The following is a 19,517-nucleotide window of genomic DNA, read 5'->3' as shown; positions in this document are numbered from 1 at the left end:
GCCTCTAATATGACCTACCCTGTTGAGACTATTTAACAGGCTAGACTGGGAAATAATACGCAAACCCGTTTCTCCTCTCTTATCAGAAGAGATCAGTTCCCAACGTGACATAGATATTGGTGGTGTAGGTGATACCTTTAACCATGACATCACTTTAAACCCCGGGGCGACACTTACACCCCTGGGAGCATGTTGCTGCTGAAGGGAACTGCTTGAGCTGAAAGTCGGAGACTTTGAATTTCCTTCTGCTCAAAGGAGCAAAGCTGATGGGTTCAGTCAAGAGTCCCTTATTTTTACTGGCTTGCAGTGAGGAACATTGAAGTGACCTGTTATTTTTTTCCTCCTGGACTTCTTTTTTTTCTTTCCCTTATCCGTGTCTGTTCCTCCAGTTTCCTTTTACTTGACACTTGTCCCTACCTTTGGGGGATGAGATAAGCAGAGAACTCTGTCCCTGTGAGAGACGAGGAGCAGAATATGCCTGCACAAAGAGAGCCAGAGCAAGAAGCAAACCTCTCCTGGGCAGGCAGGAGTGGGAGAGCTCCTCTGCTGCACGTTGCTTTCTGGAGAGCCGTCGGTGGGGTCTCGTCGCTGTAGTGAGTATAATTAGAAGCAGGTTTATCTTTTGTCCTTTATTTATTTTGAGTCATCATGCTGCAGCAAATCCTGCGCGATATGTACATTGACCCTGAGCTCCTGGCAGAGCTGAACGAAGAGCAAAAGCAGATCTTGTTCTACAAAATGAGAGAAGAGCAGCTGAGGCGCTGGAAGGAGAGGGAAGAAAAAGCAAGAATGGAGGAGGCCGTGCTGAGAAACACAGCGAGGCGCAAACAGAGTAAGATTTGTGACCTCCTATACCTAAGAGCTGGGGATGGCGGGCGTGCAGCTGGCCGTGGTGCAGCATGTATCCGGAAGAGATTACAAGGAGGGGTGCTGGCGGTCCCCATGCTGCTGTCTGGGGCAGCCAAAGCACCATGCTCTTGCTCCTTGTCTCTCAAGGCTGGCTCTTTCTCCAGGGGAACAGGTTAGTGTGCGAGCAAGGGGAATGGTTTTGAAGTGCCTCTTTCAGTCAGGAGTCACGGCTTCTGTTTTCTCAGAGGTAACAGATATACTTTGACCAAGTTTCCACTCCCAAGGCTTTTTTATTTGCCTGCTGGCCCCTCAGCCAGGCAAAGGGCAGTCTTGCCTGTGCTGTTGAGGCTTCTTGACTTGGCACTACATGTCTCCAAGGGGCTGGAGTAGGAGACAAATTCATTAATTTGAGCTTATTATGAAGGTCTGTTTGTGACTAAGGTGTGATGTCAGAACAGCCATAAGAGTCTAAATTTCCAACTGTCCTAGTAAATGTTCTCCAAAAGATTCTGTCTAGGGAATAGGATAGTAGTGGGGTGAGCATGTAAAACCAAACCAAAACAAAGAGTGTTTTCATGCAATATGTAGTTAAACTATGGAGCTCCTTTCCCAGGCTGTTATGAATGCTAAATGTCTGTGTTGCCTTAAAAAGCCAATAAGCAAAGTTAGGGAATGAAACTTCAAAAAAGAACGTCTCCAAATGTCATTTCCAAGTGTCTAGTCTTGAGACCAAGTGGTTTGGAATAAACAGATTTCCTTGCTCTCTTCTCTGAACAAGTTTTTTCATTCACTCTTTTCCTCATCCCTATCTAATACTGATAGATTATTGGATTCAATTGTCAGACTTCTTAAAACACTTAGAGCCTCTGAACTCTACCAAGTGCCCATGTGATTGTTAACAATTCAAAAACTATTATTAAAGAAACATATTTCAAACCAGAATTAGTTTCCGAGACTCACTTGAAGCAAAGGCCTTTATGAAATTACTCTAGAGTAAGATACAGTGGTAGCTTTAAAATAAAGAGGGAATGTTCAGAACACCCTAGTCAGCCATAATAGAAGTTTAAAATGGCCTCTCACACAGATGGCAAGGTGGATGTTGGAAAACCTTGTTGTGTTTAATTTCTATTTTCTCCATGTGTTCTTACTCTGAATGGTGCTTTCCTAAGAGGGATGGCATCAAAACAGTGGCGCTCATACAGCACAAAAACCTTGTTCATTTTGATTGATTTGTAGCTGAGAAAAAATTAAAAATGCAGTTCAGCTCCACATGCCAAAAAAACATTCTGTCATTGAGATAATCTGTATTGTGCTCCTTCTTTGAGGAAGACAGATACAGAAAAATCTAACTGCAAAAATATTTACGTGATGATTTGTCATAGTGTTGATACCTAAATTTCCATATATAAATTATACATTAAACCCGTTCAGTTTCCTACTACAGGAGACCATTTTCTGGGTAATTAATTTTCTGATTTATAAAGAATGAGAGAAAGGAGAGCAGCAGAGTAACCTATAGATTATAGTTGTTCTGACAAAAGTATTCACAAATACACACAGAGTTAAATTTTACAATAGCCCATTTCCATTTCACCTTCTTAAATTGCCAATTTAAGGTATTGCTTAGGTTTGACTTTTGCCCACTGCTAGAAACTTTTTACTTCCTTCAGAACTGTACTAAAGAACTGATCTTACCGATTTTTTTGTAGAGAGAACTATTGAAGTTAGATTTGCAAGTCAGGCATTTGGTTCTGCTGAAAATGAATTTTCACTTCCATGGACTGATGTGGGCCAGAGTTACAAAAGACAACTTCCATCTTTCAGGCATGCCAGTCATTAACTATACAGATACTTGTGACTGATTTCTACTGTAGAGTTCCATAATATGGTGGGAAATGGTCTCATAGGACAGCTATTTTCTTTAAAAGAGAAAAAGAAAGTGAGAAAGGTTGACCAGAAATGAGGGGTGTAAGATAGGAATTAGTGTGCAGTATTTTTGCTTTTGCCTATATGACTCAAAGGGTCAGAGCAGATGACTAATAATCCTTTCTTACCTTAACATATGGGAGGTTGGGGTTTTTTCCCAAAAGACATTTGGCATCAACATTTTTTGGACCTTGAGGCTGCCGAGTTTTCAGTTTCTGTTGATTTATAAGTGCATTTCCAAACACTCTCCCCCTGCTATACAGTGTAGAATATGGAACATTTTTATTCCTGTTTAAAATTAGTGACTAACAGGAAATTTAGAGCCACTGCAATTACATATTCTTTATTCCTTTGAAACAGGGGGATTTGAGCAGTTTCATCTCCAAGGTTTTGTTTTGACTTTTTTCTGCATGACACAGGTTTTATGTTTGTGCTTTTTTTGTTGTTGTTGAATCCAAGAGTTACTCTGGCTTTACAGAGATCTTTGTAGCCTGACCTATAGTAGAAAACAGGGGTGAGACATCTCTCTAATTTGCTGAGTTTCTGAACTTTTCTAGTTGACAGAAACATGTTTCTATTTGTGAATACAACATAACACCTGTACAGAATAATTTTTTACTAATTTTTAATTGGAATTATCTTTATAAGACAAACTTTCAAATCCTTCTGTTTTCCTTATCGTTTGAGTAGGTACATATGAAAACGTTGCCCCACCTCTTTGGGATTTGATAGGGTGGGATAGAACAGAAGGAATTAATTATAATGGGTGCTTCTCTAATTAAGAATGCTCCAAAAAGTGCCTGAGTTTGATCTGGAGTCCTGTACCCTAACTGGTACAATTCCCCATTAATTCCAAGAGTTCACCTGCAGTGGTGCCTGTGAGCCCAGCAGCATAGCAGAAGATTTTTGGAAACAGCAGTGATGGTGAATCCAATTTTGATTTTCTACAGTGACTTGAGGAGGAAGGGTTCTTGTGCAAGGTTGAGATGTGCTGTCTTACAGAAACCACAAGTGCGGGGTTGGGGAGGAAAAAAAAAAAAGGCATATGCAACTGAGACTGGCCTTGTGCTAGTGTTGAACTTGTCAGCAGGTTTAGGGAATATTCCTCAGTGTGATCGTTTCTCCATTGTTTGGAAACTAACTAGCAAAGGCCCAAACCCTACAGTGATTTTTATAAAGTGCCACTGAACACAGATAAATGTCCTATTCAGTACTATGAAATTTGCTTCTCAGGAAACAAAACCAAGTCCAAACCATGAAATAAGATGTAAGTTGTTGGGAGTGTTTTGCAAGCCAAATAGGGTAACAGTCTTTGTGTAATTAGTCTTATTCTTCGTTTCTAAAGAAAATAGTATTAGTCACCTTCAGTAGATGCTAAATTGTGCCTGCTTTTCCATTTGGATTGTTTGGCTTCCTGTGTCTTGAGGAAAGATTAAAATTGAAATTGGCATCAGAATGAGTCAATGTTAAAGAAATTATTTCACTTCAGGGGCTAATGAAATGTTTTCAGATTATTCAACAGTTTAAATTCCCTCCCCTTTTTAAAAACGCAGATCAGCGTCTAAAAGGGAGCAATATGTAAACATCACTTCAGAATGAAATATTTCCTTTAGAAGATATTGAATATGCTGTTCTCGTGTTTTTGCTGTTTGTACCTCGCCTACGCTTATAGCATGCCTAAAAATATTAGTAGAAATTGAGCATCATTTGGGTCCTCTCAAAACTGCAGCATTTAGTGAACTTGATATTCAAGGTAGAAGTATTTCATAGCTTTAATTAAATCATGACTGCTGGCTTGTGCTGAAATAGCTTCACAAGTGAGTTGAATTCTTGGACGTCCGTCTCCAGTTCATATACAAATTGCTTCTGGGCAGATCTTGCAGGAACATATTTTCATTGTAATAAAACAAGTAGCCTTTTCTTACTGTGCTAAAATCACTAAGGGGAGTCTCCTCAGAATTTCAAGATCCCTTTGGGATTTGCTGCGAGTTGATTGACAGGCAGCTTTGCAATTTGCGAAGTAACATATTTATTTGATTAGGCAGGAGCCCTTTAACCAGTACAGCTGAGTTGAGAGTAAGCGAAGGACCCTGCCAATTTGGATTTTGACTCTGATGCAGAGCTGTCAGCATACCCAAAATGAGATCTCAAAACTATTGAGCATTAGGTAGCTGGAGGACAGCCGTGTGGGAGGGAAGACAATGCTGGTCTGCTGCTGCTGCTTATTCTGATGTTTATTCATTGTGAACTGCAGCTCATGATGTCCAGGCAGGAGCTATTTGTAAACACTCTTATTTACCTGTCCTTAACAAGAGAAGCTGGGAGAAAATTAGGTAGGCTTATCACAGCATGGCTAGAAAATAATTTCTTTATCTAAATGGCATTTGTGTTAGAAAATCATTAGAGAATAGATGAAGCTATTTGGAAGCAAGTATTTCAAGTCTCACAAGTGGATGGTTGGAGGATACATCAGTGTCACGTGTGAAGGCCAGTGCGTGGGTGTGTGTTTCAGTGTGTATGAAGCGCGAGTGGGTGTACATATGCAGGGACATTTTTTTCTGTTTTTTGAACTCAGAAATGTATTCCTCATTTATACTAAGGCCTCTACACTCCCTGGTAGTGCTTAGCTAAGATTTTGCCTCCTACAGAGATGTGCTGCTGGCAGTGCTCATAGTCTGTATCATTGGATATGGGTCTAACTGGAGACATCAGACTTGAGTATACCTGAAATTTCTGGCTGTTTGTGCTCTGAAATTCTGCAGAGCCCTGTCTTTTGTTTCCAATTCAAATACAACTGAAAAAGTAACAGAAGAACATTAACACGAACATTAGAATAATTTTTATTAGGAGTCTGAGCTAACTCATTTGAAGTCATTGGAAGAGTTTTGAATTCACAACATGCGTAGCAGCTTGTGATACGATGCAGTTTTGTTAGTTCTCTACACCCTGGGGCGAGCACTCAGCTGCTCAGAGCTCATGCTCAGTGTGGCTGTGTCCTGAGGTACCGTTAAACAGCAGCTTCTAAACTGTCTGTTCACTTCTCCAAACCTGGAGCTAGAAAGAGACCCCCAACCGCCATATGACCTGAATATGTACCAGATGGAACAAATCCAGAGGGACTTCTCTGCCCTCCTAGGACTAGCTGTAAGTCTGTACTTTTTAGTCTCATATCCTGCCCTGCAGCTGACTTCTCTGCTTTGCCGGAAAGTAAAAGCGGAATATTTCTGGCTACCTGGGCCTTGTTACACCGGAGGATTCTCTTGCATGAGTGCGATCCTCGAGGGCTCTTATTTGAATCATCGGGCATCAGCGGCTTTCTGAGAGAGGCTGTTGGGTTAACTGAGCCACTGGCACCGAGAGCATTCCCGTGTTCCCCAGCCTGCCTGGGCACAGTGGTGTTAGGTGGGCTTTCTTGTGCACACTAGTGCTCTGGTAACGGCAGGAGGTTGGGACTCTTCTGCAAGCTCATGAATACTTGATATGGAAAGAGAGCAGTACTGCATCCAAGGGGAGAATGGGATTTGCCCAAGCCAATTTAATATTTCCTTGCTGATTTTGCCAGTTTTTAGCATAAATGGCTAAAACATTCAAGGACTGAGACACCAGGTTTTGATAGCAGGATTTGGAAGACGTGGGAGAACTGAATGTATTCAAGTCAGCAGGGGACTTAGACACTGATGGGGGTTCATTAGCCTTTGAGTCCACTCGTGTGCTGTGGTGCTAGGAAAGCTCACTGTAATGGTATTGTTCTCCCCACTTCTGTGGTCTTGTGTGCCTGATAAGAGGTGCAAACATGCCACGCTGCATTAAGTCGGGGAGTCTGGTGCAGTAAGTGACGGTCTGTTCATCCTGTGACAAGGAACCCTTATCCTTCTGCTTTCAGTTTCCAGCAGACCCTGAAGTAGCCATGCAGACTTGTTTTTGTTTATTCTCCAGCAGCGGGAAAACCTGGATGCTTCGTGATAGCTTTGTGTGAGAAGCTCAACCCTGTGTCAGAAACTAAGCCCTGTATATAGCTTTTACTCTTTATAAGAGACAGGTGGGATAAGGAATCAGGAATTATAGTGCAGTGTTCTTGACTTTATTTTTTTATGAAGAAAAAAAAAATCAAGTGAATGATACAGTGAATGATTTTAAAACCTTTGACTTTGGTCCGATGTGTGCATTTTTATAGTTTACAGTGAAAGGGTCATTAAAATGGACAGGCAGACTGCCTCTAGATTCTGCACAGGGTTAGAACAGTGTCTAACAATGAGTTCTGAATGTTACCTCTCAGTTGAAAGTGGGCAAATGACAAAATTGTTATATGTAACAGCATGTCTTGGCCAGGGAGCCGAGAAATATCTGGGACATACTAGATAGAGACCACATAGATGCTGCTTTATTTCTGTGTTCCTTTTTTTGTTCTTCTTTGGTTACAGTATGCAAACCTATATAGACACATATTGCATATATCCGTACCATGTGAGAATGCAAACCCGCTTACCTTTGCGTACCATTATCTTTGCTACATTTGTTAATTACTGTAGTCTTATTTGAGTAACTGTTTCCTCCCTTAATGTTTGCTCTCTTGCAGTCACTCTTCCTTTATTTGATCCTGCAGGGGTATATTGCAGCATAATTATTTCCATGGTAACAGGCTGTAATTCCATAAACAGAAGATTGAGTTTGTTATATGATCAGCAAGCAGCTGGAGAGCTATGAAGGCTGATTTTTTCAGCAATGCTGAGATCCTGCAACCCTTATTGATAGATTAATGTAAATCAGCTGAATTTCTTTCTCTGCTAATCCTTTAAACAGAAAGGCACACAACAGTGTTGAATTGGAGGGGGTGTGAACTGAAATGTTGTGGGATTGCTTGTAGAAGTTCATGATTTTCCCCCATTTTCTTGTTATTTTCAGAATGGAAGTGACTGGGTTTTTTGAATGTATTCTTGCAAAAGAGAGGTTCATGGTCTTGTGACTATTAGCAGGGGCAGACCACAAAATTAATTGTACCAGGTCTTCAGTTCATTGTGGGATTATGTTCTTTTAATTTCTTTCATCATTGCCACCTAATTATTCTATGTGTATTTCATAGAATCATAGAATGGTTAGGGTTGGAAGGGACCTTAAAGATCATCTAGTTCCAACCCCCCTGCCATGGGCAGGGACACTTTCCACTAGACCAGGTTGCTCAAAGCCTCATCCAGCCTGGCCTTGAAGACATCCAGGGATGGGGCATCCACAACATCTCTGGGCAACCTGTTCCAGTGCCTCACCACCCTCTCTGTGAAGAATTTCTTCCTGACATCTAATCTAAACCTCCCTGATTTCAATTTATACCCATTACCCCTGGTCCTGTCACTACAGGCTCTTGTAAAAAGTCCTCTCCCAGTACCCTTGTAGGCCCCTTCAGATACTGGAAAGCTGCAATGAGGTCTCCTCGGAGCCTCCTCTTCTCCAGGCTGAACAAGCCCAGTTCTCACAGCCTTTCGTCATAGGAGAGGTGCTCCAGCCCTCTGATCATCTTCGTGGCCTCCTCTGGACTCGCTCCAAGTGGTCAATATGCTTCTGATATTGAGGGCTCCACAGCTGGACACAGTACTCCAGGTGGGGTCTCACCAGAGCAGGTGAGATGGATTTAAATTTCGATGGATTTACAGCAGTTAATGTTTGGAAAAATGCATTCTGTCCTTTGAATAGTCTGAGAAACATTCACAGTGATTTCCTAGGCTTTCTCCTTAGAAAGAAATGAAATTATGTGTGTTTGTGTTTGTATATCGAACAAACAAACCAAACCAAAAAAGGCTCTTGTTCTGGATAAGCTCAAGGAAGTGAGAACAGCCTAAAGCTCACCTTCTCATTTCCATCCTAATCAGTGTGCTTCTGACGCCTCCCACAGCTAATGAAATGCTGAATGGGGCCTCATCTACCCTGCAAACCATCAAAATTCAAGCTTCTACTTTAACAAAGCCATAATAACAATTGTTTGGAAAGCCAAGAGTAAAGCTTCATGTAAGGCACATTGTGCTTAGACCAAAGTATACCAGCATCCAAACTCCAAAAGAACAAAAACCCCAACCCTACAAACACACTGAACTCCACAAGCTACAGCTTGGCTCTGAACGACAGCAGCAGCTCAGGCTGATCAGCTTGATGACAGCAGTGAATGCTCGTGGAGTCTAGTTCAAATGCAGAATATGTTCCAGAAGCCTTTTTCTAGTGCAGAGAGGGAAAAGAGGAGGAATACGTTCTACAGAGAGAGTCGAAGCATGTTTGTATGACTACAAAGCTCTGCAGCAGGTGAGGAAGGAGAGTCAATTGCTGTTGCAGAGATCTGTAACTTCCAAGCGGGAGAACTGTGGTATGCTGGGAAGTCCAACCTCAGAGAAACAAGACTGTTCATGGAAACAGCAGGCTCCCTTGAGAAAGTTTAAGCAAATTCTGAATGTCTTCCCCTGTTTGAGATAAGAAATCAGTGATCTCCTAATTTTCTGAATTTACACTTGACGCAGCCGGTAGTATTCCCTGTGGTAGAAAGGCAGTCGGGGTCACTGGGCGCTCTATTGTTTCCCCGGCTAAGCAGGCAGACTGTGGCTGAGTAACCACACGCCAGATCCAGCCTCTAATGGTCCTTGGAGTAGTTCCCTTGTAAACACTGGAGGTGGATCGCAAATGGGAGTTGTCGGGGATGCTGTAACTGTTAAAGCCATGACGAACAAGCTTGGAGGAAGGAACCGACTCCAGTAGTATTCCATTTGCTCCGATTACTGTTATTTTAAAAACATTTTTAATTAGAAGCATGTGTGAAAATGAAGCCAGATATAACCCAAAACTGCCATGAAAACCAAAACTAAACAAAAAAAACCCAAACCCAAAAAATCCCAAACAAAAAACCCACCCACCCAACACAAAAACCAACTGAAATAACCAAAACCCCCCAACCTGACCTGTGGTTCTGCTCTCCCGTCCTGCCGAGCAGAGGCAATGAAAAGGCCCAGCTCTCCTTTGCGTAACCCCCTTTGTTGTAAGCCTCAGTCACAGTGTGGAAGCCTGAGCCGACGGGGGCTGTTTTCTCCCTCCCAGGGTGGCTGGCAGGGTTCATCTTGTCTGGCAGCACTCAGCCGTGGCAGTGACGATACCCTGCCTACACCAGGAGCTTCCCAAGGGTAGCACAAAGGCCAGGAGTAGCCTGTGGTGCCGCACAGCACAACTCACGGTTGCACTCCAGCCCTGCGTGTGTATGAGATTAGTGGTGCTCCTGGTAGAAAGTAGTAATTCTTGTAGGTGAGAGCCTCAAGTTTCGTACTGCTCTCCAGGGCATTGGTTTTTATTTTCATTGCTGCTGTAGAATTGACTGCATAAATACAAGGAAATAGAAAACATGATTTGGTATTATTTTTGATGGTGTGTGTTTATATATGCAAATCTGTGTTGCTGTTGGTTCAGGCTGTCGGTCTCTAACAAAGTTTTCACTGTGGTTCCTTTGTGCTGCAAAGCTGGGCTACCTGATTCTGCATTTGTTCAAGGAGCAATATCCAAAACCCCATTTACTGGTCTCAAAGCAGCAGAGATCTAGGTTTAGGGGAACTCCATGGGAGATACTAATCCATGGGGGAACTACAGGTGTCAGGAACTACAAGAATTAATGTTGCCTTCTTGTGGTGCTACAGAGTTGTCTCAGGCAAAATATGGTAGAACAGTACAGCTGATAGATTGTTGGTCTGAAGAGTAGAGATGGAAAAGTCTTGGTGAATTACTCAGTGTATTTTCCTATAAGACAGTGTTGTTTCTAAAACACTTTCTACTGTTCAATCTAGACTAAATTTGATGTCCACTACTTGCTAATGATAATTATTTGCAGCCTGACACAGTCTTTCCAGAAAAAGAACAGTACTTCTGTGGTCAAGGCACAACACTGGGACTCAAGAAATTGAAATTTTATTTCCTGACTCTGCATTGGCCCTTGTGACTAGGCTCAGAAGCTTGCTTCTGAACGGCAAACAAGAGGTTCCCTTGCCTCTTTCTCACCTGGATTTCAAATTTGTTTAATCAGGACTTGTCTCTTCCTTTTGGATTTAGTTGATTTTTTTTTTTTAATAATTCCTGTTTCATTTGGAAATAGTGTGTTAATAAAATACCTTATTTTGCAGAAAAATGTAACACTTGAGAGGCATCTTAAAACAGAAATTTTATTATGATCAGCCCTTAATGGTGGTAATTCTCTGCTTGCAAAGCAGACAACACTGATTTCCTAAAAATATGAAGGAAAATAATTGTCGGTACTTACAGCTCAGATCTTGTAATTGGTTCTAGAGTTTAAAAGTGCAAGCCCAGTCCTGAGTATTGTTAGCCTAGAAGAGCTGACACTGATTGTTGTGATTGTGATTCTACAGGCTGCAAAGACATTTTGTGTGGCAGGAATTCCATTTTCACTGTGCCAGGTTTTCTTCCTGAGCTCCTTCTTTCCTTCTCTGCACACTCTTTTTTGAATGTTTTTCTGTGCTGAGAAACTACCATGTTTTATGACCAGATTGTACAGTAAGGCCCATCTCCTGCTTTATGGGAGTGTAGGTTTAAGGGAACATGTGCATGGGAGTCCTTTCTTAAAGGAAAATAGAAAGGAGGGTTGGATGTGAAAAAGAACTTCTCTTGTTCTAAAGAAAAACCTGAATAAAAGCATATGTGATCAGATTGAATTGTTTTAAAATTGTACGTGTGGAGGTCTGTCTGTCTAATGCTGAACCTTGAAAGTGCCAGATTGTTTGATACTGCAATTATCCTTCAACTTGAACTAGGATGTGTATACAGCAGTGTACTCTGCTGTACAGCACTAAGTGTTGAACCAACAATATGTTGTCCTGGTATTTTCAAAAGAGTTTATACATTCACTGTCTGTAGCTTTAAAAGAAAGATCCAGTGTTTTAAAAGGAATAAAGAGAACAATTTCTCGAGACATGTCTACAAATCAACTATTTGTTTTATGGGGCTGGGTAGTAATGGTTAAGTTGTGTCTCTGAGAAACATGTTAATAACTCTTGGACTCTGAAAACCTGGGAAGTAGAAAAGACATAATTTGTCTGCTAACTTGAAAAGGATTTTTTTCATTCTCTTTCCATCTGGTAAGCTCATAAATGAGCAGAAGTAGTGAATTTGTCTCAGAACAGTAGAAGTATGTGGTATCTACCAGTTATGATACAACTACATTAACGAGGCAGGTTGTTTGCAATGTTTTATTTAAAGTACTAAATAAAGGGAAAGAACTAGGATATCCAGATTCCTTCCAGGAAAGAGAACATGGGCCACTTTTAAAACAAAAGCTGCCATTGGTTATGTGGGATCAATACTCCTGGGAAATCATTCCATACTTCTCAAGATACTTTACCGTGTGATGCAGTAGGTGAAACCTGGTGGGCAAACAGTGATATGGGCAGCCGGTTCTTGCAGACGGTGTTCAAATGCTGTACCCAAAGAATACAACCTAAGTGTTGTGCTGATAGGAGCACAGAAATGTACAGAATAGGAACCACAATAAAATACTTCCACATTTATAACCTGAGACATAATGTGATAGACTGTGAAAGAGCAAGTGCTTTTGAGAGTTACTGAAGGAAAACATTATTAGCTCAAATTCCCACCCCCCTTGAAGTCAGTACCATTAGGCCAAGACTGGGAATTCATATAAATCACATTTTCAAATTTGATATAGAATATTAGCTTTCATCGAGAGATCCGATATGTTAGTTGCCTTCAGTTTCTATTGTCAACACTTGCAAGTGTGGGTTGACAGTGGCACTGCCTGCTGTCAACAGCCCTGCTGCGCTCCCTCCTGCAGTTTTCTCTCTTCAGTCTGGGATGTCAAGAACACTTTATTGATTGTGCATCGGGAAACTTAATCTGGTTAAATGGAGACTGTCCAATTTTAGAACAACAGGTAGTTGAATGTGAGAGTAGCTAAGCTCACGTTAGTAGAGGAAGATGTAGAAAGGCTGGAAGCAAAGACTGGCCATTCAAATAGGACCAGGTTTCTTTTAACTTCTATGGGAGAAACAGAGAAAAACTACCTAGTCAAATGGCAAACTGTCCATTTCCTTCCATTTCCAAGTGAGACAGGATACCTTTTAGCAACTGTGTGTCCGTGCACAATTTACTAACCTCAGTATTTGGGTAGGAGGGCAAAATCTAGCAGACTCTAATGTACAGGCAGTGAGATGAATGGCTGAGCATTTGTGGCCTTTTAGTCTTCATTCTTTAAAATAAATCCATTGTCCATCTTCACAATGGCCATTGTGGTGTAATCTTTTATGAAGAACAGTTTCAACAATTCTGCAAGAAATAAAACATAAAAATGGTTGCATAAGAGGTGTTTCCACCAAGTTCTTAACTATGAACCTCTAAAATGCATAAAATATCTGAGAGTTATACATATAAAAGGTGAAGGAAAAGACCAAACCACACTAATCAGGTAGTGTTTGAGAACGTATTCAGATAAGATCTGATCTAGTGCCTGTTGTAGTTTTGAATGCTGTAGTTGATTCCTGGACACGAAGGTTCATCAAATGTAGGCTTTTTTGGGAAGACCACACAGCCTTTTTTGGTGCTTTCAAAATCACTCTGTCAACACAGTAACTGTAGATTTTTGTATGGTGTCTTTCATGAAAGGTGACCCAGCAACTTAATCCTTCTCAACTGCCTACCTGAACAGAACAGCTTCTGCAGCAAGTGAGGTGCTCCCAGCACGCAGGCTTTCTGAAACTCTGCCGTCACACGGCGGGGGCAGGAAATTCCTGGATTTTTTTGTAGGGGTTCTGATGAAGTTTCTGTACGCTTGACACTTGATGTTCTCTGTGTGCTGAAGCATTGCTAGTCACATAATGTCGCTGGTGGTTGTTGTCACTCCACCTTCATCCCTTGCTGAGTAAAGCAAGAAAATACAACAATTGAAAAGGGATTGTAGTACCTAAATTCGGGGAAATGCATGTCAGAATTCATAAATCCTTATTTTTGTGGGACAGCGAGTCTTTAAAAATTGTGTGATCTGGAGTGTACAAACCCTTTTTTTCCCCTACCATGGTAGATTGATGAAACCTGAAATTTAATCCAACCTCCTAGTAATGTTTTATTCTGAATTGCAAGCTTAATTTTTCCAAGTTGGAGATTTTCCACCTTTTCATCTATATTTATGTAAGAATTTGAATCAGTATTTATATTCTTTCTTTCTCCTTGGTGGCTGTTGCAGGTATTGGCAAACACGTGCAGTGGCTACGTGGGAAGGATGGTGAGGTCTGGGTCTGGGTCATGGGAGAAGCCCCAGGTGACAAGCCATATGAACAGATATCCGAGGAGCTGATAGCAGAGCAAGCCAGGCAGCAGGCACAGAAGGAGGCTGAAGAACTATGGTGAGGGTTTAAGAATCTGAATTAAGGGTCCTCTTGGCATAATGGGAGACATGGCCTTGTAGAAGGGTGGTGGCAGGTAATGGTGTGTAAAACTGGTAAGTATGATTTGTGGACATTTGCTTTCACTTGTTATGGCAGTTTTTCAGCATGTGAAAAATGTAATCTTATTTTTATTGAATACTGAATATCAAAACTTCTCTTTCACAAAAAAAAGTGAAGCAAATTTTGTCTTCTGGTGAATTTTGCTAAACCACTGACCATTTTGTAAATAAATAAAAATGAAACAATCTGGTTTTGAGATGATTGAATTAGAAATGTTTGTTGTATCACACATCTATGCCCACAATGGGGTTTTGGTACACAAAATCCTTTCTGAAATTGGTTTTATTTGCATATTGCTTGTATTAATTCTTATCCCAGCAGTTCAGAAACTGATTACACAAGTGCCATGCTGGTGTTTCCAGCAGGGCCTCTTCCAGCTTTGGGAAGATTCAAAAGTGTTTTGATGTTTTATAGTGTTGGGAAGTAGGCCACCTGCCTCCCGCACTTCCTTTTGTAGTGCAGCACTGAAAAGTGACAGTTTAAATATCAGTTTATTCTATATTATTCCTTTTCATACGAGGCTCCTCTTTCTTAGAGGGATTGCATATTTAAGTACGGATTAAAAGCTTCAACCTGGGCTCTGCGGTCCTTTCACATTGTCAGCACTAATAAACAATCTGGTGTAAGAATTTGGCAGTCATTTGCATTGATATTTGAGAGACAATAAATTCGCAATCATCCTTTGCAAGACTGACAGAAAAATCCATTTTTTCAGCCAGGGAAGGAAAATATAGAGTATGACTCACAGACATCCAAGAAGTACTTCTTTATTTTAGAAGGTGCTATTTTAATTAGTCATTCATCAAAAACTGAAAATGTCTCCTTTCTGGATAGTTTCCTCAAATCTGATTTGTGTCAAGTCTCTTGTTAAATACATTTTAATTCTTTCCTTGTATATTTCCATGAAGTCTTATGGTAATTATTTGTTACAACCAGTGAGCAAGTAGTGATCCTCTAGGGAAAAAAAAAATTTACAACCAGTGAGCAAGTAGTGATCCTCTAGGGAAAAAAAAAATATCAGTGTCTTAAATTATTTTTATTTTCAAATTCTTTTCTGAAGGAGACAAAAGGAGGCTGAAATTACAAAGAAATTCCGTGATGCTATGGCTCAAGAAAAAGCCAGAATAGTGGCAGAGAAATGGAAAATAGAAATAGAAGATCGGAAAGCTGCCAAATTGGAGGAGGAAAGAATTCAGGAGGAACTGAAGGTTTGCATAGAATAATTTAGCTTTTTAAACAGTGTTTTTATTTAGATTATAAGTTTTGTCACCTTCAGCATATGTTTATTAATAAGCTTTAAACCCCAGAGTTGTAATTTTTCATCCTGGAATATACAAATAGCTGCATGGTGTGCATAAGAACAGCTGGGTGAGTGATGTGAAAAAATTACATATCTCATTCAGAAGTGTCAGGACAATCAAACTGGTTATTCAGCTCACACATTAACAGAATTGTTCACTCAGCTTTGCTGAGTGAATCATACTGGGGAAAAAATGTACAATTGTGAAATGTCTCATTTTAAGTTAGTTTGCTTGTGTGTTTCGGATGAGTTGTTCATGTATTTAACTTGAAAATTCTGTCACTACTTTCTTCAAGATAGTGAGGGGCAGATTCTTCTCCTACTCAACATATGGAAAAGGCCCAGTTGGCTTGGCTGGGACACGTTCATTTGCCATTTTTTTCACTGACTTCATAATGAATTTTGTATGAGCACAGTTATAGTATTTTAATGTTTGTTTGAAATAATATTTTTTCACATCCTCTTGTTGAAAATAACAATTTGAAAACTAAGCAGGAAAAGAAAGCCTCTGTCTACCCTTCTCATATTACTTCATAAACATAAAAACATGTTTAAAAATGAGAAAAGAGAAGAATTGGTTTAGCGTGCAGAGCAATTATCACAGTCCTCTGAGTCTAGGATGTGTACTCTGGGACCACACAAGGGTGGTGAGGCTCGGTTTCCATGGAAAAAGCCAGTAGCAAAATATGACTCCTAAGAGGTCTGCATCCAGTAACTTCCATTTGCACGCCTCTCCCCTGCTGACAGCTTACTGTCATTTTTCCCTTCCTGGGATGGTGATTAAAGGTATGGAAAGTGCAGATGGGCTTCCCCTGTGTCCCTCTGTGATGGGAGAAATGCTGAAAAACTCAATGTTAAATTTATGTGGTTTGCTTACAAACTAGAGTCAGCAAGTTACTTGTTGTTCTGTAAACTGTGGGACTGGGATTTGCGGGTGGTTGCATAGCACAAAGCAAGGGCAGTTCCTCTAGCCTCCTCTGCACAAAGTTGCTGATTTACCTTTGCACAATTAATTTGAATTCATAGGAGAGAACAGGGCCTTTGAAATTTGATGTCAATGAGTAATGAAACTATCCCTTTCAAGTGCCTTTATTAATGCATGAATAATGAGCAGAGCAACTAATTAAATGCTCTTTCCGCTGCTTTCCGGAAAGCAAAGCCCTCTTGGACAAAGACCGATACAGGCCTGTTCACTTATATCTCTGTGGTTGATTTATGGTGCACTTAATGGGGTAAATGTCCACAAGCTCACTGTTCCTCTTCTGTTTCAAAGAGAGGTTTTAGAAAGCAGAGTGAGCAACCTTTAGTAGCCAGCGGTCATAGTTTTCTATTAAGGAAAACTAATCTTTCAGTTGTTGATACAATTTAAAAGGAATGGCACCAAATTCTGTTCGTTTTCATACAGATGGGTAGGTAATGTCACTGTGATCTCTCTTCCCACTATTTCTCAGGAAGTGAGCGGGCATCCTCCATCCAACCGTGCGCCTGGTAGGAGCAAGAATTGCATTGCTGTAAGTGGGATGAGAATTTGGTTCAGTTTCTACTTTGAATTTCAAATGCTAACCTTTGGCCAGGAGTTCTTTAGCCCTATTCATAGAGTTAACAGCATCTTTATTTTATCAAAGAAACAGAAACCGTTATTTTTTCCCCCTTTAGTTTCTTTTAAATCAAGCTTTTGAAGAGGATATTTGCAAAAATGCAAATAAATGGAGCAAAATTTTTAAGACAGAACCCAACAGAAATGAACTCTTCAGCTTCAAAAGTTAGTTTGGAAACAAGATATGAGGCAGCAGTTATTTATTTAACAGCCCATTATTGCATATGCTCCCAGCATTTGCTGTATTAATACAACAGCACAGTCCAATTACAATTCCACCCCTGGGTCCTCAGTTAGTCTATAATTTGTGATAAGTTTGGAGGGACTTGGACTAACACAGCGTTCTGCCAGCACAGATCCAAATGCAGGATTGATCCCTAGTACTATAACATGAAACCTTTGTTACTCAGAAAAGCAGCTTATCTATTACTTGGTCTTGAAAGAGCAGATCTTGTACATAGTGTAGAACTCCTTAAAAACAGTGAAGGCATTTTGAAGACAAGTGAATCTCACAGGCTATTACAGGGACTTGTTAACTGTGTCTGCTACCCTTCTGAGGTTCACCTGGCTTTCCTTCTCCCTCCCACCTTACTCTTTTTATAACTACTCTTGTGCTGTGGAAGAAGCACATGAAGTATTTACAGCCTGAATGAGTGGAAGGTACCTAGACAGAAAAATAGGAGAGTTATCTTTCTGGCATCTCCCTCCGACCACAGAAAGTGAGTAGAACTAAGGTGTTGGGAAAAAGGTGAATTAACGTATCTGCTCATATATGACTGCAGTCATTGAAATCATGAAGAAATGTACCATTCAAGAATGATTCAGGGTGTGGAATGAGATGCAGGTCAGTTAGCAAGCCCACTTTTAACAGCTTTAAAATATGGAATGCAGTGGTAATCATCCTGTGATGGTGACGAGACCGTGTTTAAGGCAGTCTCCAAACTGGAGTATGAAAAGTTTAGTCTGTGCTAATGCTTCATCCTCTTGAAGCATTTTTATTTGGGAGATTGAAACCCTGTGGTTTCTGCTGATGTGTTTAATTTCTAACCATATTGTATCACAAACACTAGTTTCTAAAGCGCTCTTATTCCTCTTGACCTGTCATGGGACTTGAGGGCTGTCTGCACTAGATAAATGATATCTCACATATCAAAGTGAGTGATGATCCCTGTTTCCTTTTCCAACACTATTAGAGAAGTATTGCTTTCCTTGGTGTTTCTTAAGCAGAAATACCTTTAATTTATGATGCTAGAATATAAATGTTGACTGCTCTATTTTTGTAGTTTAAGGACAACTATTCTTCTATGCACTTACTGCAAAGGACAAATAAGAGAGCCAATTACTATCATTAATCTTTTTGCTAATTCACAAAGGCTGTGAGATCATAGGCATAATTTCCTACTGTTATCAGTTGCTGTCATTAAGCGTCTTGAACAACGTACAGAGCTAGGACAAATTAAAGGTACGAGTGTCAGCCAGCCAGGGGCGAGTGGTAGCCTTCAGCTACATTTAGAAATAGCAGAGATACACTCTCTCAGCTTGCTCTTCACGTGGTCTACGTAAAACAAGAGAATATTAATAGTAAAGTATTACCTGTATGACAACATCAGATACCTGACAAATATAATAATATAAGCACGGTTGATAGTAAAGCTAGATTGCTGCTTAAAAATTCCTTGGGAGATGAAATTTGTTAACTGAAAGCTGCATATGTTCTTCTGCAGGCATTGTTTTTCTTCATGCATCAAAAATTATTTAGTAGGAGTTTTCATGAGAGTGTCACTTAAGGAGAAAGTGCTTATTCTTTTGATAGGCAACAGAGTAACAGTGCACTGTAATTGCCTTCCACAATTTTTGGGGTTTTTTTGTTGAAAGTTCATGACCTTTAGTTCCAGTTGGGATTGCAGTGAGTCAAGTGATCTTTTTAAGGTGTGGATCCAAGAGTTCTATGTCCTGGCTGTTTCCATTCCCATCAAAGAAGACGGTTTTAGAATCAACCTTCCAAGAACAATATAATTAGCGCATCAGCTCAGGAAATCTCTAGTAAGGACAACTTATGCTTAATAGAAAGAACCAGTTCAGTTCTGTTGACTTGGGTGGGCTTTCAACACTTGTCTGAGTGCTCTACTGTGCTCAGTAGTGCTGTGGACCTGATTCTTCAGACAATTCTGCTAGGTAGAGTTTAGGAATACAGTAAAATGTCGCCATCACCACTTACACTACTGCGGGCTTCTTATTATATAGCAGTGAGCATTCTGTCCTGATTCCAAAAATCTCTCATCTCCAAGTAAACATCAAGTGGCACTTGCGTGAGCCTGTTATCTTTAAGTGCAAATAAGCTTTAAGTTCAGCTCTGTGCTTT

General features: G+C 40.5%; 1 protein-coding gene across 1 annotated transcript in view; it reads left to right on the top strand.

Moving 5' to 3' along the window:
* The first annotated feature begins 648 nt into the window (after positions 1 to 648).
* SH2D4B (SH2 domain containing 4B) overlaps positions 649 to 19,517 on the top strand; it is a 65,730-nt gene continuing 46,861 nt past the window's right edge. Inside the window, exons 1-3 of the mRNA XM_010150755.1 lie at positions 649 to 832; positions 13,997 to 14,156; positions 15,319 to 15,466. Coding sequence (XP_010149057.1) covers positions 649 to 832; positions 13,997 to 14,156; positions 15,319 to 15,466 — 492 coding nt within the window. The remainder of the gene's footprint in view (positions 833 to 13,996; positions 14,157 to 15,318; positions 15,467 to 19,517) is intronic.

This window comes from Eurypyga helias, unplaced genomic scaffold (genome assembly GCF_000690775.1).
Source record: "Eurypyga helias isolate BGI_N326 unplaced genomic scaffold, ASM69077v1 scaffold30114, whole genome shotgun sequence".
In the NCBI taxonomy this organism is placed as follows: Eukaryota; Metazoa; Chordata; class Aves; order Eurypygiformes; family Eurypygidae; genus Eurypyga; species Eurypyga helias.
Note: the sequence above shows the minus strand (reverse complement) of the source record. Positions and strands in the feature narration are given on the sequence as shown.